This window comes from Ziziphus jujuba, chromosome 1 (assembly GCF_031755915.1).
Source record: "Ziziphus jujuba cultivar Dongzao chromosome 1, ASM3175591v1".
In the NCBI taxonomy this organism is placed as follows: Eukaryota; Viridiplantae; Streptophyta; class Magnoliopsida; order Rosales; family Rhamnaceae; genus Ziziphus; species Ziziphus jujuba.
In genome coordinates, this window is record NC_083379.1 from 14,735,256 (window position 1) to 14,759,785 (window position 24,530).

General features: G+C 30.0%; 3 protein-coding genes across 7 annotated transcripts; 1 reads left to right on the forward strand and 2 right to left on the reverse strand.

The window, feature by feature from the left end:
* The first annotated feature begins 1,839 nt into the window (after nucleotides 1-1,839).
* On the forward strand, nucleotides 1,840-8,469 carry LOC107419043 (uncharacterized). 5 transcript variants are annotated; one of them, XM_016027764.4, is made up of 8 exons: nucleotides 1,840-1,973; nucleotides 2,328-2,423; nucleotides 3,146-3,213; nucleotides 4,702-4,774; nucleotides 5,663-5,778; nucleotides 6,534-6,638; nucleotides 7,917-8,016; nucleotides 8,237-8,469. In XM_016027764.4, the coding sequence occupies exons 2-8, from the start codon at nucleotides 2,340-2,342 to the stop codon at nucleotides 8,411-8,413; spliced, it is 723 nt and encodes a 240-aa protein (XP_015883250.1). In that variant the 5' UTR covers nucleotides 1,840-1,973; nucleotides 2,328-2,339; the 3' UTR covers nucleotides 8,414-8,469. The 5 variants fall into 5 exon arrangements, with proteins under 5 accessions (XP_015883250.1, XP_015883258.1, XP_048323397.1 ...); XM_025070081.3 differs by lacking the exon at nucleotides 1,840-1,973 and adding an exon at nucleotides 1,995-2,232; XM_060813912.1 differs by lacking the exons at nucleotides 1,840-1,973; nucleotides 2,328-2,423 and adding an exon at nucleotides 4,165-4,259 and having other exon boundaries at nucleotides 3,153-3,213.
* Nucleotides 8,470-13,197: 4,728 nt separating this feature from the next.
* Nucleotides 13,198-13,933, reverse strand: LOC107420096 (GPI-anchored hemophore cfmA-like). Its single transcript, XM_016028965.4, has one exon. It carries the CDS (start codon nucleotides 13,781-13,783, stop codon nucleotides 13,409-13,411), a length of 375 nt encoding a protein of 124 aa, XP_015884451.2. The 5' UTR covers nucleotides 13,784-13,933; the 3' UTR covers nucleotides 13,198-13,408.
* Nucleotides 13,934-18,596: 4,663 nt separating this feature from the next.
* Nucleotides 18,597-19,553, reverse strand: LOC107420176 (cell wall protein IFF6). The gene has a single exon (XM_016029079.4). It carries the CDS (start codon nucleotides 19,439-19,441, stop codon nucleotides 18,893-18,895), a length of 549 nt encoding a protein of 182 aa, XP_015884565.3. The 5' UTR covers nucleotides 19,442-19,553; the 3' UTR covers nucleotides 18,597-18,892.
* Nucleotides 19,554-24,530: the final 4,977 nt, after the last annotated feature.

A 24,530-nucleotide genomic window follows, 5' to 3' on the forward strand; every position in this document is an offset into this window, starting at 1 on the left:
ACCGTCTTATACCCAAAAAAAAAAAAAAAAAAAAAAAAGAAGAAAAAGAAAAGAAAAAAAGAAAAAAAAAGAAAAAGATCTTATGCATTTAATTACCAGGTGGATGAAAATTAATTTGATAAAATAATTTAAACCATGTGGACGTCTTAGTCGTTATAAACAAAAGGTCAAAAAAAATAAAAATAAAAATAAATAGGAGTACAATTTTTTACTCGTATACTTAAGTATTTCTCCGTGGAAGATGGTTTTCCGTTATTTTGTTAGTAAGTTGATTTGACAATATAAAAATCTCATCAACCATGTTGTCAAAATTTTAATAAAAGGTTTTACAGAATAGTAGGGGTGACAATATGTGTTATTATATTGTATTCGTATTAATTTATTTATTAATTATGTCAAAATAATTCAATTCAAATCTGATCCGTTTATTAACTATGTCATAAATCTTCAATCCGATCACGACTCGTTTAATAAACAGCTATCATAATACAAATTGTGTAATTCGTTTATTAAATGGATCAATTTGGGTTAACATGACCTATTTACGTGAAAATTGATCTGTTTACAAAAAATTGATTCATTTAGTCAAAATTAATTCGTTTACACGAAATTTATCCAATTAAACAAATTATCCTATTTAAATTAATTAATTCATATAAAATTAAAATAATTTAGTGATTTATTGATTCAAAATTAAAATATATATGTAAAACCATATAATTATAGTTACAAATTTACAATAATCTAACATATGATATGATAATATAATAATCTCATATAATAGTTAAATATATATATATATATACACACATAATAAACCTGATACTATTTCTCTAAAAGTAATACAAATTTTTTTATTAATAATCATGTTTTTAATTTTCTACATCTCCAATATTCTTAAGCATATTAATTTTTATTTTTTAATGTCCATAAATCCATACATGTATTAAACATATTATATTTAAACAAATAAATATTATTTTACTAATTTTTATTTTTTATTTTCTTAATTAATTAAAAAATTAGTAATACAACCTTAAATATATTTGATATTTCGTAATAAAAAAATATTAGTTAAGTTTTATTAATAGTAAATTTAATATATTAAAGTTATAATTTAAAAGGTTTATAATCGTGTCGTGTTGAATTGACACATTTAGTTAAACGGTTTAATTTTTCAGATTAAACGGATCAATTTGAAATTGACAAATTTAATTAAATAGGTAAATTTGGACCAATTTTGGATTAAACGGATCAATCCGAAACTGATATATTTATTAATCGTATTAAACATGTTGATTCGAATTTGATCCAAATCCATTTATAAAAATCAAAACCTGTTAACTTTAGATATTTTTCAAGTCGTATCACTGTATCATGACCTAAATTATCATCCTTAACAGGATTTTTCTCCTTTACGTGGAGGAGGTGGATAAGCTTTGAAAAAAAAAAAAAAAAAAAGACAAATTAAAAAAACAAGATGTACAGTATGCAGTATTTTAACAGTGAATGGACGGTATACATTTCTTTTTGCATGTAGAATCTCTACGGAATCTAATGGGCTTAAGCCCATGATTAATGGGGTTTTGCGGAAGGAAAGTAAACTATCATAGAGTGTGGGTTAAGCGGGTCATGACGAGGTAGGTGTTGTGGAATCCAGGTGTGGGCTTTGCCTGAGAACGATGTGGGCTGGCTTCCAAGCACATCTTGTTGGCGTTGTACTTGTTGGTTTGGGCATTGGTTTGCTGTTATTTTGTATTCCAGTGTTAATCTTACACATCCAAAATAAAATGCGTAAAAAAATTAAATAAATAAAATAAAATAAAAAAGGGTAAAAAATTAACTTAATTTCTACATAAAAGATTCAATTTTTGACTGTTAAAAAAAAAGAAAAAAAAGAAAAAAAAAAAGAAAAAGAGAGAGAGAGACTGAAAACGAGGAATCAATTTCTCCGATTCGTGTTCTACCCTGAGGTAAGCTTTTCCCATTAATTCGATTGAGAAATCTCATCCTTTTGGCTGTAGAGCTAAGGAACAACAAAATCTGGAATTTCGATCAAGTTCGTTCATTTTCTAGTTTATCATCAAAAACCCCACAACTAGCCAAGAATAGTACTATAATAGAAGCCAATTAATGACGAAAATTTGCACTCTTTTAATCTTTTCCACCCAGTTTTTTTAATCTTCTGCGCCATACCCATCACATTGGTTCTGTGATTACCGATTCAAAAAAGTAGCAAGAATCAATCATTGGTCTTTTTTATTTTATTTTTATTTTTAGAGGAAGAAATATGATTTGCTGATTTCTTTTATGTTGAATGGTTGTAGGGTTTTGTGAAAATGGGAATTACCAAAACAGAAGTGAACTTGAGGAGGTTGCTTGCAGCTGCACCTAAGCAACAAAACCAGGCAAAACTCGTGCATGTATGTATGCTCAACAATTATGTTGGCATTTTATTTTTATCTTTGTTTTCTGTATTCTTTTTATTTTTATTTTTGTTAACTGTTTGTATTATTTGCAGTCTATATTGCTTTCACTTACAAACTAGGCCATCGACTTTTAAACATTCTTAATAGATGCTTTCTAATTGTTTTAAATAAAATTGATATCAATATATTCAATACGGTACTTTCAAAAAAAAAAAAAAAAAAAAAAAGATTCAATACTGTGACAGTTGAAATTGAATAAGGTGACAGTTGAAATTGTACTTTCGTGGAGAAAGGGAGAGAGGAAGATAGAAGAAGAGAGAGTGGAAGAGAGGGGATGACAAAGAAATAAAAAAGAGCCGGACAAGCTTGGTCTTTTCCTTCTTTTTCTCTTGCTTCCTCACTCATTTTCTATGGGGCATGCTAAAATTTGATACTGTTTAAAGACAAGGACCTATTTTAGAATTAGGGGCAAAATAGAGGGTCCAAATATTTATGGTTTATCCTTTTTATTTTTGTTTTTGCCTTGGGTGATACAAAAAATGAATTCGGTTATGGTATCAGCGTTATGGATTTCCTTTATTTTCGCTATTAGTCCATTGTTTTTTGTTTTTTTCCCCTCTATCCCTTCCCTAATATTTAGACATGAAGTTTGTTATTGATAGTGATTTATTATATATATGTGAATTCTGATATATATAATACATGCAACTTTATAGTATGTTGCCACTCTACGAGAACTCTTAGAACAACTTGCTGATGAACGAACACCAGAAGGCTTACCAAGGTTGTTTCTCTCTCTTTTTCTTCACTCTCCTTGGTTTTATTTGCTTTTATTTCCTCTAAGAATTTGATGTGTAAATTGTGATATTCCCATTTAACTAGTATATTTAGGCTTTTTATGCTTTTACAAAATAATGCAAAAATTTAATTGAATTTCATAGCAAAAACCTATCAAAAGCCAATTACTTAGATTCAATGCTTTGATGTAAATTTGTTGCTAATAACGAAACTCTTTAAACTCCTTTTCGATTAGATGCCTAAAATGAAGCCAAACAAGTAGTACTGTCCCATAAAGTTTCCTGTTCCACAAGTTCATAAAAAAGTTCTATCATTTCTTTCCAGCATTACAATCCAAGAGTGGCAAAATAACCTATCTCCAAAGAAATAAGGCATTCCTGGTGTTAAGTAATGAAGTAGGTAGTCCGTGGAAGGCCTTGTCACGTCCATTTTAAAGGTCTCTACTGTTTAATTTGGATTCAGGAGAATCAGATATGGAAAAAAGAAAAAAAAAAAAAAATATTGTATTTTGTGATGCATGGTTTGACAATGCATTTCCTACACGCTTTTGGGGGAATAAATGTTCATTGTTTTGTTTATGGTAAACTAGTTAATTTTGTAAGTTTCATTATGGCAGGGCGGTTAGTTCTTAGACAGCAATGGTGCAATGTTATAGAAATCTGTTGTCGGTTCACAGGCATTGTATTGAGAGGCTAAAACTTTTAGTTATAGATTCATGTTTTCTTATTGATTTTTTTACCCCTTTATCGTAAAGTTATTAGCTTTGTTACACACATGGCTCTTCTTAGTTACATGTTGGATGGTAATTCCTAGGTGGGAAGTTTTAGTTATTTTTGTGGAATGAGCAATGAGCTATGATTATGGACCATTCTATGAGAGGTACACGTAGGGCGTATTAAGCCAGAATTTGATAATTAATATATATGTTTTTTTATAGGTATCAGTATATTGCCTACCATTTCATGGATTATCTGCTACTTTGCTGATGCCATCTGTGCTTTATGTGCAAGAAGCGTCTTTACAAGTTCACTTTTTAGTTTATTTCTGTAACTTTTATGTATTGTGCAATCCATGCTATTGTTAAATGAGCATTCAACTTTTTTCTTGTGATATTTCATAAGTTAACCATGTAGATTGGAAGCGACTTAGATGCTTCCTAATTTTGTTTGATATTTAGAGTAGTCTAACCATTGTGATATCTCCATAGATTCCTAAGAAGAGTTTCTAAGAAAAAAGTTAGAAGTAAACTATGAAATTGATGCCTCTATATTTATATGCTTCCACATAACATATGACTTTAGCACCTTTTTCCTTGAACTGAAACCTTTTATCTAAGTTGCTTTAATTTTTATGATTATTAGATATTCAAGTTTTTAGGAACTCAAATGACCAGTACTTTCCTCATTATTCATATTTTGTATTCTTTCTTATCGGTGGTTTTAGTAAGTGATTGTTGGCACTTGGTATTCTACAGAGTATCAAAGGCTGTGGTGAGTGATTATTCTGAGAAGATTGAAGCTATTGCTTCCAAATTAACTTCCATGATGGTGCGTATTAGAATAAATGAGATTCTGGTTTAATAGAAATAATACCGCTTAAGCTGCAAACCTTCTTTATTTTCCAATTTGTAATTTTTCTAGAAGTTGGATTACTATTTGCTATGAATTTATTTATGTGCTATAATTGATTAGTGTAAATTTATGATTAACAGTTCAAAGTCCCTGATACAAAATTTTCTTTCTCAATTAATTTACTGAGAATGGTAGGTAAGATTTGGTATGCTACTTAATGAATGGTGGTATACTTTCTTTACCAAGATAAACATTGTGGTAGTATCCTTTCTTTACCAAGATAAACATTGTGGTATCTTCTTTTTGAGGTAAGAGTTACATGATAAACATGGTGGACAATTCTGAAGGACCATTGCGGTTCCAATTGGCAGAAAAAAAAAGAAAAAAAAGTGGATATCTTTTTTGTCAATTAAATCTTCATTAGCGGGTCAGGATGTCCATAAGATCGTTATCAGAGTCGCCATTACATGGTTTAGATGATGAAATCAAATGAACAGAATGTAGGGTATGAATAAAGAGGATATTCTTGTTGCTGTCTTTTATGTTGCATCTGATTTACTCTATTAAGTTTATGCCTGAATGTTGATGAATCTCTCTCTTTCTCCTTCTCCCTTTTTTGCTATTTCTATCACGTTTTGAGGATTTGTGATATTTTCCTTTTTTCATTGTTATTCGTTGAACTAAAAGAGTGTATTATAGTTTTTTGGGTTCCACTTGGGCCATGGATTTCTGAATTATACCCTTTTATCTAATCTAAATATTAAAATTATGACTCTGGCCCATATTTCCTTCCCCAAATTGCATACGTATGATATTAATGTTGGTTGTTTTTACTAACTGTTTCTTTCTGTGGTTAATTTTCAGACTGATACACAAGAACCCAAGGAGTCATTTGCTGGAATATCTGTTAAAGTAAGCTCTTCTAAAATGGAAGAAGAAAGTCACATTCCTCCTTCTCCAGGACTGAGAAGGAGAGCCGTGTAAGTTAATTTCTATTGTATGTTTCTTCTCATTTAATTTGGAAAGCTAATGTACCAGCAAAGTCTCAAATGTTTGCTTGCTTTTTTCCGCATGGTAAGCTAAATAATGTGATATGTTGCAAAAAAGAAGACCTTATACCTGTTTGTCTACTTTGGGCGTGATATATAGAAAAAATTGCATGTCCATTTATCACTTTTTTCTTTTTTGTAATGTGGCTATTAAATTATGGATCTAGTTAGTAGAAGAAGCTGAGTATATTTAGGTGTTTATACAATCTTGTTCATCTCTGTTGATATGTAATCTTAAAGCTTTTCTGGAGGAGCAAAAGGAAATTTCTTTGGAGTTCTGAAATATTGGCTTTGTTTGGATAATTTGGTTGGAGAGAAATGGAAGGGCTTTTTGAAGGCAAGAGTTGAGATCTGAGGACTTTATGAGATTATATCAAGTTTTAGGCTTTATAGGCATATACTTTACAAGAGTTATGTTCCCTATCTTATTTCTTTTTTCGAGTTGGAAAGATGTTATCTTGTTTTAGATTAGTTGTTTTCTATTGTATTTGAGTATTTCACATGCTCTGTTTTTCTACATGTCTTTCATCAATAATAAAGTTATCTTAAAAAAAAAAAAAAAGTACATATTTGTTGTTTTTGATTAAATGATTTGTTTGGTTGATTCAGCTGGATTTATGTTAACTTGGTAATGAATCTTTCTATGTTGTGAACTGTTTTATTAATTTGTCTGATTGACTAAACAGGCCTGCATCAAGCATTGAAGATAGAACACATGAAACTATTGAGGATGATTCATCAGCACCTGTTAAACTGGATGCGGCAGCACATGCACATATAGAAAAGCACAGGTATTTTTGTCCTTTCCTCTATAGAATATCAGTAACTAGATTGTGGAAGAAACTGAAAGGATGAGCAAATAATGGTGATTGTTTCTAACTTGATGGTATAACAGATTGTGTTCATGTGTAGAAATAAATTATTTTAAAAAAAGAATTTTTTTCTGCATGGGAAAAGATGCTACGTTAATGCAACATGATTGTATTTTTAGTCCGTCATGTTGCAAGGCCTTACTTAACATGGATTTTTAGGATCAACACTTTTCCTTTTTTCCCAAGAAATGTAATGAACCACAACGGAGTGTAAGTGTTATAAGTAGGATTTTTTTATTAAGTTTCATTCTAGACCAGGCAAAACACTTTTCAATTCAACTTTAAATATTAGAGTTGTCATCAAGCGAATGCCTGCAAATTTGCAGACATGCTATGAGAATAACATATGATTTTTGCTTACTTGTTTGGAAATCAATGATAATGCAGGGCCTCCCTTGTTATTTTTAGTTAATTATTTGGTTATTTCCTAGAGGGGAGGAAAAGAGAAGGAAAACTCTTGGAGCAACTTCTAGCAAACTCTAGACAAAACTGAGATTGCCTTGTAGTTCTCTATCTTTAATAACATGGTTAATATAATAAGATACTGAGATTGACTTTGATTCTGAAATTGTTCCTATTTAGGAATTCATATGAAATCCTTAAAATAAAGTTGGTTTTTAAACGGGCGATTGCACTTCTTTCTTGTTCCAAATGTTGTTAAATCAATTAGTGGCTGGACTCCAGGTCTTTTTATGTTAGAAGAATTTAGCTGCTTAGTTTGGATAAGCCTAGATCTGTTATTTGTGTTATTGCTGGTGTTTTAACGATGTATTCCATTCTTTATGTTATTCTTGGTATTCTGACAATATAGTTTCTTGGGCTTATTTTTTTAAATGGGATTGGGGAAATCAGCTTCTTTATAAAGGCTATCCTCAACTCGGCAAAATATTGCTAGGTCACTGTTGTTTTATTGGTCCGTCTAACTATTATTAATGGGTAGTATTATGCAAAATTTTTAATCACTGTAGATAGAAACTCTAAGAAAAATTGGATTTTTTTTTTTTTTTTTTTAATTCATTCATCCATTTAAATGTTCACTTTTTCATATTTAGTTTATATGAATTCGCTAATCAATAATATTTTAAAACATATTATTGGTAAATAAATTTGGTGAACATTTCGGTATTTGTAGCATTACTGTTTTTGTTGTCTTCATTTTTCCTCATGTTTTGTTTTGCTAATCCTTGATTGTGACAGAAAGTTGCAAGAGGACTTGACTGATGAAATGGTTGGGTTGGCAAGACAACTCAAAGAGAGTAGTCTGGTGATGAGCCGCTCTTTGCAAGACACTGAAAAAGTAAGATATCATAATTTGTTTGACTTAGTATTTTGCAAGATTAGCACTTTGCGGATTTTATTTGGCTATACTTTTGTAATAAGTATTTTGGGATAAGGCTTTGTAGTGGGGAATAGAGCATGGTTCTGCATTTTTTTTTTTTTTTTTTGGTGTTTTATGTGCATTTTATGTAATTGTAGTTGGCTGATGAATCTATAAATTGATTATTGTCTGAATGCAGATACTGGATTCTACAGAGGAGGCTGTTGAACATAGCCTGGCAAGGACTAGCCACGCAAATTCACGGGCTACAGAAGTATACTCCAAGACTTCAAAAACGACATGTTTCACTTGGCTTGTGATCTTTTTGATGACTTGTATATTCATAATGGTTGTTCTTCTAATTCGTGTTACTTAATTTTTTGTACAACTTAAAGATTTTTTGTTTCAGTTTAGTATAGTTTTTTTGTTTCATTTCTTATTAGTGATATCTATATGTTAATGTTCCTAAGTAAATTTTCACCCAAAAAAAAAAAAAATTAAAAATAAAAATAATTCCAAAGTAAATTATTTGTGTTATAAATGTCTATATTATAGTGACGTTGGTGTTTTCTCTTAACTTGTAATTTGGTAGTTTTCAAATTTTCAATTTATTTTCCTTAGGCTATGTTTGAATCATAGAAAGATTCAAGGAAAAAAAAAAAAAAAAAAAAAAACAAAAGACAAGTAAAATGGACGAAAGAAAATTGAGGTAACTAATTGACAAAAAAAGAAAAAAAAGAAAAGATGTTTTTTTAAAGAAGGGAAAAAAAAAAGTAAAATAAAATAAAACAAAAAATTCATTATGACCAATAATAATAAAATATTATAGAAATTAAAACGAAAGTCAAAAGAGCATAGTGAAGCCTGAGCCTCATGGGTAACTAATTTCCAGCTTTTGCTTTTCTTTTCTTTCTTGCCAAACATAGTCAAAAGAGCATAGTGAAACCTGAACCTCATGGGTAACTACTTTCCAGCTTTTGCTTTTCTTTTCTTTCTTGCCAAACATAATCAAAATCCAAGCTTTTTCTCTCTTCCTTACAGTGTTGATATATCTTGGGTTCTGAATGTGGTTGCAACAATAATGCAAAACTAGCAGAAGCTTTGATTGATTGTTTGATTGTTGACTTTTCAAGTTCAGATCTAATCTTCTAGCTAGAATCGTATCTTGTTAAATTCTGGGAATTGTTGGAAATGCAAATGATCGAATATGAGTATCTGAATCTCATATGTAGCTTCGGAATTAGAGTTTGGATTGTGACTAGGAATTGAGAAAGAAAAAGGGAAGTGATGTATATGACAAACGTGAGTGAACTATACATGTGGGAAGGTGACTAGTAATTCCATTTACAAGTAATTTTCTCAATATTTATAAGTAAATTACTCATCTCATGTGCTTGTGTTAAATGATCATGCATTGATACCCTATATACATAGGAATTGCAAATTAAGCAATCTCAAGCTATAGGTTTAGAGTTAATTATTAATGGGTGATATTATTGATTAATACACGTCGATGCAAAGACCCAAGAGCAATGGTTTTCTATAGTGCGAAAGAGACAAAGGCAGATGAGGGCAATAAGCAATGATCAAGTGGAAATTTAGGACATTGTGTCCTATTGAAGTAGGTTATATTATGATTAATTTATTGTGGAGGGAGGATGTTTATAATTTTGGTTAAAGAAGAAGGTTTTGTGGTGGGTGAAGGATATGCATTTGGGCCCGCAAAACTAAAAGTTGGGAGTGTTGGACACCAGTTTTTGTGGTGCGGCCGCATTTAGTTCATCCCATTTCCCCAAAGAATTTTAGTGGGTTATGAATTGGTTGAGTATTTAATCATCTTACTTATTTTCTTCTTATTGCCAATACCAAGTCTTATTGATAATAATATGGCCAAAAAACAAGTTTTAATAATAATAATGATAATAATATTTCTGATAATAATTACACTTTGTTTTGGAAAATATTTTATTACATTTTTTTTATAGAATTTTTTTTTTATTTCTCATTATTAATGATAATAATCAGCATGATCTATGTCCAAAAAATTTATCTTTCTAAATTATTTAGGTTTTTAAAATAAAATATTTTATATATATATATATATATGCACTAATGATCATCACCTTCATGACAAATAATAAATTCTTTTTAGAGCATCTAGCTTTTAGAAGAGTTTATCAGAAACTATAACTCACTAACTTGGGCTTTAAGCTTTTTGGGAAGCCTAATTTTTTTTTGAAAAATGCTATTTTTGAGTCAAAAAAGAAAGAAAGCATTTTAGAAGCAATACGTGCCTTCAAAGGAAAGGATAGATACCACTCATATCTGTCTCCATTGGTACCTCACTTTCTGCATGCCTCTCTCTTTCTATTTTATTTTCGTGACAACTTTCCGCATGCATTTTGTTACTAAAACTTGCGGCTTTTCTCTTTATATATATATATATATGAAGATAACCTATTGGGATCTCTCCCTCCTCTTTCTCACAAACAAACCCAGAAACAAGAATTTAAGAAGTATATATAGGATAAAATTGCAAGTGAAAAAAAAAAAAAAAAAACGTAGGTTAATTTCTAATAATATGCTAGTGCTAATTTGTAAAGTCATATTTTGTCAATAACAAATTAGCATATTACATATGTCCCAGAAAGAAAAAAGAAAAACTCAAATAGTAATTTGCTCCCTTCTGGGAATAGTAAGCGGGTTTTCTCAAACAATAATGGTATATGTGAGTTTGACATTCCCACACTCAGATGGAACAAAAAAGAAAAAACAAAAAAAAAAAAAAAGGAAAAAAAAAATCCACAAATAGTAATTCGCTAGCACGCTGCCTGTCGCTTCACCATTTTTTTTTTGGGTGAGTAATTATTAAGTTGTCAACAAGTCTAGAACTACAATAATCAATCTTTAACGCCCAACTAATATATATGTTCATGTAATAAACTTTTTGCTTATGGATGAATAACTTCGAGTTATAGCTTTACGTCTCGTAAATGATGGATTGAAAAACAACTGATCATATTGTACGTAAAAATAAATGGTCCAAAATTACAAATAATACAATATCACAACAATGTTAATATCTAAAATTTTCCAGTAAACAAATTTCACCCCAGTATTATTATTATAATTATAATTATTATTATTATTATCATCATCATCATCAAGATTTATCTACAAGAAATTCCACCAATAATAGTAACAAAACTCTTAGATAAAAACAATAAAAATATTTAATTTAAGTTTATTGTTACTAAAGAGACAAAGGGACATCAAGGCATTAAGATTAAATTAAAAGTAATTTAAGTTGACATTTTCTAATTTCCAGTGGAGCTAAGGTTGTTTATGATGGCAAAGATTGTGGTGAAGGATGTGGCAGCGACAGTAGAAGCATAATTTTGGGCCGTCTGTCAGTATTCTGTGGTGCCGCCGCATTATGTATCCACCACAAATTTTAGTGGGGCTATGAATTGGCTCGAATTTGGTGAACTTTACAGCTTTATATAGTTTTTCTGTTTTGTCTCCCAAGTAAGCTATGCTTCTTTCTTACATTTTGCATGCGTTGTGGTACTAAAAGTTTCAGCCTTTAATATGCGTGTGTGCATATATATAAACTTTTAGTTTATCGAGCATTCACATATAAATTGTGTCTCAATAGGCTAATATTAAACTCATAAGTCAACCTCCCTAATGGCCATCCAAACACCTTCTCTGATTTCTTTAACTTCAAAATACCTTTTTTAAAAATCAGATTATCAAGCTGGTTTGTATTAATAATATGGTTTTTAGGGTCCATTTTGAGAATGATTCAATAGTCACCTATTTGATGATTACGGTCCATTTTGAGAATGATTCAATAATCACCTATTTGGTGATTACCTAATTGTTGCAATAATTAGGTAATTAATCACCAAATAATTGTTTCCTTCAAAACAAAATCACTAAAAATCACTTATATGATTTTTTTTTTTTTTTTAATACCAAACACTATAGGAAATGATTTTTGCAATCTTTATAACACTTTTAGAATTGTAGAAATTTCACTCCCGAACACACCCTTAAATTAATTAGAATATATATGTTACTTATATTACTTATATATGCGAATTAGGCCAGCTATTGTAATTCAGTTGTTGGAAAGAAAAAAAAAAATTAAAACACCATTGAAAAAATTCATATTAATTGATTGGTTTGTCTAAAAACATATATAGACTAAATCAAAATATATACTTAAAAAGCTATAGGTTCATATCATTACTAGTAGTGACATCTATAATATAAGATTGCAGTAAAAACAGAATCTTGAACGAGGTTATATTGCCATGATATATGACTGGATTTGGATGCTGTTGTTTTAAAGTAATTAAGATCTGCTGTTTTGGAAGCTCAGATTTGTGCGTCTCAAGTTTCTCTTGTTTGGCAGCAGGGAATTTCCGAGGAATACATATGGAATCCTTTGGTTTTATACGGACAAGAGTACTGGTGTTGATTTTGCTGTAACTAGCTTGCTTAATTTACATATAATATGTGAGATTTGATAAAGTATGGACAGAGTACATATACTTTGCAGTAAGCACATTCTATACGGCATGCTATATCATTTAAATAATATCATCATTTAAAAAAGGTTTTGATTTTTTTCTTCAAATAAAATCTAAATAAAAAACTAACAACCATCAGATTTATATAGGATTCATAAGTAATTATCAAAATAAACTTCATCGGGCGTACATACATCTTATGCTTATATATGTCTGCACACCTAATATACTGAAGCTTCTTTTATAATTATTATAAGAGTTGATTGAATATTTTTAAAACTCGCATAATATTTCTTTTTTCCTTATGGCAAGCACCAAAATAAATAACCTAGCTTGTCACGTACCATAAAATCTTTTACTTCTTTACCATACCAAAATCCATAATTTTGCATCCATATCAATATCCATAATATATATTTGACCAAAAATAAAAAATAAAAAAATCTATGATATATTATGTAGTATGAGAAGGGATACCCTTTATGTATAATAATTTAACCAATAAAACCTATTGCTTGAAATTGATAGTTATACGATTGATATCTGAAAAAAAAACAGAAGCATGAAAAAAAACTGATCTTGACTGAACATGTTTTTATAAACATTAGACTCAGATATATAAAATGAAAACAAAAGTAAATATTCCAATTCACACTCGGCTATATATAGCTGCTTATTATTTCTTATATTCATATATTAATAATATGAGAAGTGACTAGCTGATCACAGCCAAATATTACTTGATACATAATTATTTTTCTAATAATTTATGTAGATTCTAATTTCATTGACGAAGTGGACAGATTTCTCTGATCATTTTTCCAAGGCCTTTAATTTCCACCCGATCCAGACCCGGCTCTGGATCCAGCATAGGATCCGGCAGAAGAACCTGCTTCTGAACCTGCACCTCCACGCCCAGAAGACCGTGATGAAGAAGATGAACTTGAGCTCGAACTGGAACTGGAACTAGACCTGGACCCAGAACCCGATCCTGCTCCTGCACCCGAACCCGAACCACTCCCGCCTACTCCAACGCCAACCCCTGCACCCACACCAACCCCCACCCCACCAAGGTCTAAACCTAACCCACCAAGGTTTAACCCCAAGTCCTTTCTTTCCACTCGGCGGCTCTCGGATACCATAGCTAAGCCTAAGGTTGAAACAACAAGCAAAGCTATGAGGACCAAAGACTTGAAACTTCCCATTATTATTGTTGATGTCACTAAGCCAAAAGATCCTGAATATACATGAATTATTATTAGTATGCTGGTTTGTTCAGAGTATTGAGGGTGAGAAAGGAAGCTATTTATAGCTGTGGATGGGGAGGTTGGTTGAAGTTTTAATCACTGTTGCATGATGAATTAAGTGGAGGAACATGTGAACATTGCTTATTATGTAATCTTATGAAACAAAAAGTTTGTGGATGAGAAAGGCTGAGGAGGTATTGAGTGGAAAAGTCTTTTTCTAGGCAGATGATGAGGTTAATTGGGACACATACTTTTTCATTAGCATGGTGCCGACCCATATATAAATATATATATATATATATAAATAATATTCATACCCCACTTACTTAGTGGAGTATGATTGGTGCTCTCCTGGAAATTTAATCTATCTAAATTAATAATTAGCATGCACATCTATATTATCTTGTTGGCAATAATATATGCTATATATTATGATTACAAAATTTGAATGGATTTTTTGAAAAAGACTATATACATTTTATGCACTCCACGAATGCAAGGTCTAAGAATATAATGAGTTCCTCCCCGGCCCGAACTCAAAATTTATGCTTCAAATTTTAATGACTTTGTGATAAGATGTTTTATTTTGTTAATGCCCAAGTAAAAATGACTTTGTTATTTTTTTTTTAATTTTTTTTTATGTCTTACATTAGTGCCTAATATATATTTGGGGTCACATGCAGCATTTTGTTAATCATCTTGAGGAGATCAATAAGCTTGCTTTGCAAAATCTGAGGAAGGAGTTATGATGGAAGACATTGAAAAGTAAGGTGCCGTTGAAAAAATTATGAGATTGTCAACTTGTAACTTGATTCAAAGTGCTATTTGACTGAGGAAGCTAATGTAGTAAACTAATTGGAACTAGCTACTGTCATTGATTTTGGTAATGCTCATAGTTGAGGTCTTTGACTGTGGACAAGAAGGTTGAACTTGTGGGGTGGTAATATTAAACCAGAAGAGCTTGCTTCAAGGCTCAGCCGGTTCTTGTGGTAATACCATCTAAAATTGAACTACTAAGGACGTGTAGAAGAGCATAAGTTCTTATCAAAGCTTCATATATATTTTGTTTGATTCGGCTTTGTTTGGTTCCTGAGAATAAGCTCCAACTAATAATGGTTGCCAATGCTTCATAACCCATAAATGCATTTCCTCTAGTTACCTTGTCTCAAAATTCTCTGACATGGAAATGCAACAATTTTTTTTGTACCTGTCACTTCTTTGAAGAGGTTTTTGTAATTATTTTAGTTTAGGAGAACCATGCTTAATTTTAAGTTTAGGCTTTATGTAGTGGGGATGAGCTATGTTCTGTGGAGCCAAGTTAATGGACATCAAAAACTTATGTAGGATGAGTTTACTTTAGCGGTGAAAACCAAAGGGTTTTATTTGTATTTAGATAAAAGTTTGTAGAATGAGATAACTTTATAATGGAAAGCAAGAAAGCAACCCAAAACTTAGGTAGGGCCCAGCTGGGCGCGTGGCCCCCTCAAATTTTTTTTTCTTTTAAATTTTTTAATATATTTTTTAAATTGAAGATGTGCCCCTTGAGTTTACTCCCACACACCTCAAATTCAGTTATGTAGTTTTTTTTTTTTTTTTTTTTTTGGGGCCCCTTTTAGTTTTAATGCAATTTTGCTCACTTATCTTATTATTATTTTTTCATCTCTTACTTATTTACAATCATACTTATTAGATATAGTTATAATATTTATGTACAATATAATACTTTTTTTTTTGAAATACAATTTAATACTTATTAATTACAAAAATTAAATTAATGATCATTTACAATTATAATGAATACAATTAGTTAATAACAAAATAATTATACAAGTAAAAAAAAAAAACTATAGTTAATTACTGTAGTTTATAAATAATATATATTTAATGACTAATATATTTATATACTGTAGTTTATAGATAATATATATTTAATTAATATTTTAACTTGTTTTAATTATAGAGATGCCAATTCTTTATTTTTAATGACTAATTTTATTGTTATTTTTCTTATTCTCTATTTATTTTTGGTTAATTAATTTCTAACAAAATATAAAATAATTTTCTTTCTTTCTTTCTTTCTTTCTTTCTGTTTTTTTCCCCCCCTCTTCTTGCTTTAAACTATGATTTTTTTATTATATAAATTTGCAATGTATTTATTGTGAATGTCAAATCATTGTTAAAATGTTGGAATCATATTGTTCTAAAAAAATAGAATTAGAGGAAAATAATAAAAAGATGAAAACTTATTCAATTTATTAAAAAAAATCTAATTAGTTGGGTTAGCTACAATATAGAAAAAAAAAATGTTATGTATATATAAATGCCCAAAATTCAAAAAAAATAAAATAAATGCTATTACATTACCCTGCGTGCTTCTTAATAATAATTCTTGGATCCGTCACCCTTTATCTATTTTCATCTAGGTTATGATTTTTTTGATGTCTATTAACAGATATTACTGGTATTTTATTTTATATGATATATTTTTTTTTAATACATCTTTTGAATTCCATTGCTTCCATTATCGTTCTAGCTATGATATATATATATATATATATATGGTACATTAGTTTGAAGGTATTTCTTGGTTCTTGTGGCGCGAATAAAAAAGTATAATCTCTTTGCTAATTTATCAAAAATGGTTTGATTCATCAGCCTTAAAAGTACTGATCACGAAATCAAAAGCAGTTGTTTTGTCCTGCGACGGGCATGTATTTCTTGTGCAGGGTGCTAAAACAAAGAGAATGACTGCCATTAACGAAATGGCTGGAATGGGACGTGCTGTGCAGCGATGAAACAGGCATATTGATACTAACAAGCTTTACAATTAATATATGGAAAAATATATATATATATATATATATATATATATATATATAATTAATATTTAAACCAACAAGGTGTCCAAAATAAAAAAGAAATTAAACCCAATAGAAAAGTGAAAAGGGATGTTCTTGTACTAATAATTAATATTGGATTCCACTTATAAATATGAAGGGATTCCTTTTATTTTTAAAAAATTAAATAATGTATTATTATGTAGATGATGTAGGTTTGAATAATTAGGCATAGTAGGTTTAGATAAAAGTTTGAATAATGATGGATTTGAATTGAATTAATAATGATGGACTATTATGCGGTAAATTGACGATAAATCTGATCTTCAAATTTCTTTGCACAGTAATATTTAAGATGATCTCATTATCCAACTATTAAAACATAGACGAATCCAAGTGTATCATGAAAATATGACAATAAAATCTATTCTAACTAGATACCCGGGTGATAGTGTGGTTAGTGCCATAGACCATTAATTTCTTGGTTTCCAATTGTTCAATTTCCTTTTCACAATTTAACAATGCACCACATAATACATATGGCACATGATTATGATTATCTACCTACCATATTATCTAAAAGTCTAATCAAAACTGACATGTAACATATTTGTTTTGTGTTCCATAACGTGCTGTAAGTAAGAATTTGCGTTTTTTTTTTTTTTTTTTAGGCAAGCAAAATATTTAATTGTGGAGCTAGAGTGCTGGCATATATGCATGCACTAATTAAAGATTGTTTTATAAAATTAACCAGCCTATCACTGACCCTCTTTTGTTTTGTTGTTTTCTTCTTTTTTTTCTTCTCTTTTGGGCAAGCACTTATATTTTTTTAAATATAGTTAATTAAATTAGAAGAAGAATTTTCATGTATGTTGATTACTGGTGCTATAATTAAATATCCAATTATCAAATTTAAGTACTAAATAATGTGGTGAACGATGTGTCAAAATATTATTGATCAAAAAATTAACAAAACATAAATATTAATAGATGAACCGTTAAACAAATAAATGAATTTAAAATATAAGCTAATAAAATATTAATTGCAGTATCACACCTTTATAAAATTTGGTTAATATATTTGATAAATAATTTGACACCTTTAGTATTATTGATATACTGATTAAAAATTAATACTACTGTTAACCAATCTTTATCACCGTACGAAAACTCTTAAGCATCAATAAAAAGTTTGTTCACATTTTGTGAAGGAAACAAATCAAAAGACTAATACCAAAATTAATGAGGAGCAAAATCAAGAAAGAATGGAGGAGAAAGTTGTTACTTTTAAAGAGATATTATTTATAACATGCCTCAATTGACGTGCTCCTTATATTTACACCTTTTAAGTTGTAAGTTTGAATCTGACTTCCTCCTTTTAAATTATAATGTTATGGTAATCCATATAATAAAAACAAACGAAAAGAAAAAAGGGCAAAAAAAAAAAAAAGAGGATGTATCGGGCATGCAAGTTTCCAAGAGAAACTTGGGCAACTTTTACAATTTTTGTATAGACGTATCTTTGACCACTCCAATTGCTCCCATAATTGTTATTCTTAATTATCATTCTATTATATAAGCACATTCTTAGGATTGATCAAGTACCTTAAATCAACTTACTCAAAACAAAAAAAAAAAAAAAAAAAAAAGAACCTTAAATCAACAATAGAAAGCATTTGTAAATGAATTTTGGCTTCTCTATTGACGTTTAGGCATATGCTAATATCATAACGCATAGTTGGAAGTAAATGAATTTTGGCTTCTCTATATTGTTAGGAAAAATCCAAGCTGGACTTCATCAATTTATCCAAAAATTAGTTGTTAAAAAATTAGTTTTTAATCCGCGAAAAGGGTGAAGCAACCTTAAGGTCATATTGTCAACTAAGAAAAATATAAATAATAAAAGATTATCATTATTTTTTTAATTGAGTAGAGAGCATAATTTTTTTTTTTTTTTAACATTACAAAATATTAAATTTTTTTTTTTTATATGATTCAAACCCATACGATTATGACATAAATAAGGATGCTCAGGAGCTAACTCTATTCGTGCAGTAGATAACACAATTAATTATTACTTAATAAACTTTTAGAGCATAACAAGGCGTGATATGATCCATCACGGTTCGAATCGTAAGATATACGACCCTAAACACTTTTTACCGTCAGACTTTTATTTATTTCACAAACCGCAGAGACACCTGCCAAATCATGCTCCAATTCTCTCACTTCAACCCGACCCTGATATTGCCCCAGACCCAGCACGTGACCCGGCTTCAGAACCTGGGTCAGAACCGGCACTACCAGACCCAGAACGAGCTCGAGACCCAGCATGAGACCCAGCTTCCGAGCCTGCCCCCGAGCCTGGACCACCTGACCCACCTCGAGATCCAGCGTAGGAACCGGCATGAGACCCAGCTTCCGAACTGGCTCCAGAACCTGCATGCCCAGACCCGGATCCAGATCGAGACTCAGCATGAGAGTCGGCAGAAGATCCAGATTCAGAGCCTGCACCAGGCCCAGAACCAGACGTTGAACTGGAACTAGATGATGACGACGAACTTGACCAGGAACTAGACCAGGATCCTGATCCAGCACCCGATCCACTACTTCCACCTCCTGTACCAAGCCCAGCACCAAGTCCAACTCCTAAACCACCACCACCGCCACCACCACGATTAATTCCCAGGTCCTTTCTCGCAACTCGGCATTCGGATACCGTAACCAACATACCAAGTAGAAACAGTGCAAGAAGAGCTACAGACCTCAAAGCAACCATGTTTAATTTGCTGTGATGACGACACTAAGTGAAAGGTGTATATGTTAAGGAAAACTTAGCGAGATTGAGATTATATTTATGGACCATGTTGAACATGGGGTTGATATTGTATATCTGTATTTTATTTTGTGTATATATATTGTATTGTATATTTTATATATATATATATATATATTTATATATGTATGATATTGTATAAGTGTATTGGAAGTGGAAGTGAACATATCATATTGTGGGTTGGTAGGATGATCTTGACGTCCAAAATTGATTGCTGAGAAAAGTTGAGTGTTTTGAAGTTTAATATAGTTTAGACAAGTGACCGACCCCACTCACTATAATGGAGCAGCAAAGGCTCCGGGCCACCGGCCACCGCTAATACTTCTTCAGTCCACTGATATGTAATCTTAAAGCTTTTCTGGAGGAGCACAAGGGAAATTGCTTTGGAGTTTTGCAATAATGGCTTTGTTTGGATAATTTGGTTGGAGAGAAATGGAAGGGCTTTTTGAAGGCAAGAGTCGAGATGTGAGAACTTTACGAGATTATATCAAGTTTTAGGCTTTATATCCATATACTCTTGAATAGTTATGTTCCCTATCTTATTACTTTTTTTGAGTTGGAAATATGTTATCTTGTTTTGGATTAGTTGTTTTCTATAGTATTTGAGTAATTCAAGTGGTCTTTTTTCTACACGTTTTTCATCAATGATGAAGTTATCTATTAAAAAAAAAGAAAAAAAAGAAAGTGAACATATTTTTTGTTTTTTGATCGAATGACTTGTTTGGTTGATTCAGCTGGATTTATGTTAACTTGGTAATGAATCTTTTTATGTTGTGAACTGTTTTATTAATCTGTCTGATTGACTAAACAGGCCTGCGTCAAGCATTGAAGATAGAACACATGAAACTATTGAGGATGATTCGTCAGCACCTGTTGAACTGGATGCGGCAGCACATGCACATAGAAAAGCACAGGTATATTTGTCCTTTCCTCTACTTTAGAACATCAGTAACTAATTGTTGAAGAAACTGAAAGGATAAGCAAATAATGGTGATTGTTTCTAACTTGATAGTATAACAAATTGTGTTCATGTGTACAAATAAATTATTTTAAAAAAGAATTCTTTTCTACATGGGAAAAGATGCTAATGTAACGCAACATGATTGTATTTTTGGTCCTTCATGTTGCAAGGCCTTATTTGTACACATGGAGAGCCAAGAATAAGATTAACAATTTCTTGAGTCAGTGGGCGGTCACTTCAAAATCCAAAGCATCTGTTATTAAGTTTTTTGCCATGGGAGACCCTTCAAGACCCATAATAGGCTACCCACGCTACCCTAATTCTCCTCCACTTTCCCAAAACCCCACCTCCAACCCTCGTTGGTCCAGATTCCAAATCCCCACTTTAAGAAATTAGATTTCGTGGCGTTATGAAACGTCCTTGGAGAAGATTTACCGCCGTTGACCCTACCACTGAAGGCAGTGACATGGAAATCAGTAGACATGGTTAGCCAACAGCATACCAAAAATGATTCCAATAATCAGCATTTAAGGGAATGGTTATGGTTCATCTAATGGTGATGATGATGTTCAAATACCCTTGAACAATGGATATTGTTTAAGAGAGAAAAAAATAAAAATGAAGTGGAAGAAGAAGAAATTTGAATAGAAAAAGGAGAAATTTGAGCAAGCAAGGAACAAGAAGAAAAAGTTGGAAGGCAGGTGAAAAATAAAAGCCGAAACAAAAATTGATTTAAATAAAAAAATTGCTAACTAAATATGTCTAACAGATCTTTTATAAGTAGAGATCAACTTGACAATTTCTATTTTTTTTTAATCTGTCACATCAACTTGATAAAGCTTATTTACAAAAACATTGGAGAGAATTTTTGCTAAACATTATCCATTTTATTTGATGTGGAAAATTTTTTTAGTAATAGACAAAGTAATGGACAAGCCATTGTAAATGCTTTTAAGTTTGTTTAAATGAACTTCAACTATTTTTAAAACTAAATTTTAAATTTTGATTTGATAGTGTTTTAGAAGCAACGATGAGTTTGTTGCCGAAAGCAGCCTAGCTAATGGTTCCCTTCATTCCAATTGTGCTAGTTTCACTTCCTAAGTAGCTAATGGTGGTTGAGATCAACCTTGCTAATCCAAAATCAATTAGCAAGCAACCATTTATTTACTACCTCATTCAAGTAGTACTCAAACTTATACTTTAACAGTAAATCCTTACCGAATAAACGCAATCCACCTTTAGATAAAACAGAAAAGATTGATCTATAGACCATATAAAAAGAAAATGGAGCCACAGCCCACACCAAGTACTCTTCCAAATCTACCCTATTTTCATCCAAATATAATAGTTTAAATATAATAAATCCAAATTTCTTACTTTACAACTTAATAAATGTGAACTAATAGTATACGATTGTTTTAAAAATGCATCATTTTAATTTTTACTTATTTTTTAATAAAAAACTAATAAAGTATAATTATTTTAAGTCATATGTGAAAATAGCGATCTTGTGACAAGAAATTAGCAACACTACGAAAAAAAAAAAAGTATCTGCAAAAATAAATCTGCGATGCTGAAGCTAAAATATCGGATAAAATGCAATAAATATACGACGTTTTCAAAAACTGTCAAAGTTAAAGCGTCGCTAAAAACAAACATAAGTGATGCTATTTTTCGACAACACTTGATATATGTTTAAAATGTTTCGGCTTTGATCTTGTGCTTATATTTTGTCTAAATTAGATTGTTTAAACACTAGATCCATGCAAAATGATTAACCGACCGCTTATCTATGTTTATATAATCACATAATTATATGCATATTAAAAAAAATGAAAAAATTTAATGAAGCTTTCACAAAAATAGGGGACATTTTATCTACTAAAAGCGTTGCCTAACAAACTTGCCTAATAAAATAGACTAGCCGATGCCTTTTGCTCAAAAAGCATCGGCTATTCCTTCAAAATTTAAAAAAAAATTCAATTTAACAAACTTGCAAATTTTAAAAGAAGTTAAATTAAACAAGCAGCTAAGTAATTTTGCTTTACATTTGAAGTAATATTTTTAGTGTTCATTTGTAGATGTACAATAAAAAAAATCAAGCATAAAAAAAAGAAAAAAATAGAATAGTCAACACTTTTTGCTTTAAAAGCATTAGCTATTCCTTCATATTAAAAAAAAAAAAATTCAATTTAACGAACCTGCAAATTTTAAAAGCAATTAAATTAAATAACTAGCTTAGTAATTTTTCTTCACATTTTAAGTAATATTTTCAGTGTTCATTTGTAGATGTACAATAAAAAAAATAATCAAGTATAAAAAAAAAAAAGAATAGCTGATGTTTTTTGCTCCAAAAGCATCGGCTATTCCTTCAAGTTTAAAAAAAAACAAAAAATTCAATTTAACAAACTTTCAAATTTTAAAAGCAATTAAATTAAACAACCAGCTTAATAATTTTGTTTCACATTTTAAGTAATATTTTCAATGTTCATTTGTATATATATAGTCAAAAAAAATAATCAAGCATAAAAATAAAAAAAAGAATAGCCGACGCTTTTGCTCCAAAAGCAACGGCTATTCCTTCAAAAATTTTTTTTAAAAAAATATTCAATTTAATAAACTTGCAAATTTTAAAGCAATTAAATTAAACAACCAGCTTAGTAATTTTGCTTTACATTTAAAGTAATATTTTCATTGTTCATTTGTATATGTACAATTAAAAAAATAATCAAGCAAAAAAATATATATATATAGAATAGCCGACGCTTTTTGGTCCAAAAACGTCGGCTATTCCTTCAAATTTTGTTTTTTAATAAAAATATTCATTTTAACAAACTTTCAAATTTTAAAAGCAATTAAATTAAACAACCAGCTTAATAATTTTATTTAACATTTTGAGTAATATTTTCAGTGTTCATTTGTATATGTATTGTCAAAGCGTCAGCTATTCCTTAAAATTTTTTTTTTTTTAAAAAAAATTCAATTTAAAGAACTTACAAATTTTAAAAGCAATTAAATTAAACAATGAGTTTAGTAATTTTGCTTCAAATTTTAAGTAATATATTCAGTGTTCATTTGTATATGTACAATAAAAAAAAAAATCAAGCAAAAGAAAAAAAAAATAGCAAAGAAATAAAAAGTTAATGGAAATTATTCACCATGCCGTGTGACCTTATTTGCACTTTAATTTACATTTAGTAATAGTATACATATATCTTAATTCTTATTTACTCATTTAGAGAATAACAAACAAAAATTTCTTATTGACTATATATTGTTTTTGGGTGACACAATATTACAATCTTGCAAAAACTTCACACAGTCAACTTTTTTTGAAAAAAAATAAAATTAATATTACAATTGGAGGGAGGGGATTTCATGAGGATCAAGCCGACTAATTCACACAGTCTACTTTGAGTTGCAAATTTTTAAGTGAATTATTGAGCTGATACCACATTATTAAAAGTATTAGCAAAGAAATAAAAACTCCAATAATTCATGATCCAGGAGAGGGATTGAATATTCTAATTCTAGCTATATCCACAGATCAAAATTGTATGATGTTTTGTGAATAAGGATGTTCAATCTATTTAATTAAGTTTATATATAAATATATACAAATTCAGATGAGGAATTTGAATTAACATCATTGTTTGACTACAATTCAATTAATTAGCCGAATGAAAATTTGCCATTAAAAAAAATGTAAGGGTTTTGCTTAAGTAAAATATTTCATATTCAATTTCGTCACTTAACACACACACACACACACACACACCAAAAAAAAAAAAAAAAAAAAAAAAGAAAAGAAAAAAGGCTCATCTTTAATGTGGTGATGTTACAATCTTGTATGAATTATTGATTTGAAAGCAGCTGGCATTGAAAATAATGAATCAAATAAAGAAATGGGTTCAAGTGAGTCATGATTTTCAACAAATATAAACAAATTTTGTCGTAACTAGTAAGTAATCGACGGAGTAGAAATTTTTATATTTATTAGCTTGTTTATAGCCAGCTATCGAACGGAGGAATAAAAGAAGTTAACGATCAAAGAAAAGAGTGGCAATATGA

Bases quoted from the DNA above. Each gene is read 5' to 3' on its own strand.
- LOC107419043 (XM_016027764.4), top strand. From the start codon at position 2,340: ATGGGAATTACCAAAACAGAAGTGAACTTGAGGAGGTTGCTTGCAGCT. The intron at 3,214-4,701 runs GTTGTTTCTCTC...GGTATTCTACAG, and splicing joins ACACCAGAAGGCTTACCAAG to AGTATCAAAGGCTGTGGTGA. The intron at 5,779-6,533 runs GTAAGTTAATTT...TTGACTAAACAG, and splicing joins GGACTGAGAAGGAGAGCCGT to GCCTGCATCAAGCATTGAAG.
- LOC107420176 (XM_016029079.4), bottom strand. From the start codon at position 19,441: ATGGTTGCTTTGAGGTCTGTAGCTCTTCTTGCACTGTTTCTACTTGGT.
- LOC107420096 (XM_016028965.4), bottom strand. From the start codon at position 13,783: ATGGGAAGTTTCAAGTCTTTGGTCCTCATAGCTTTGCTTGTTGTTTCA.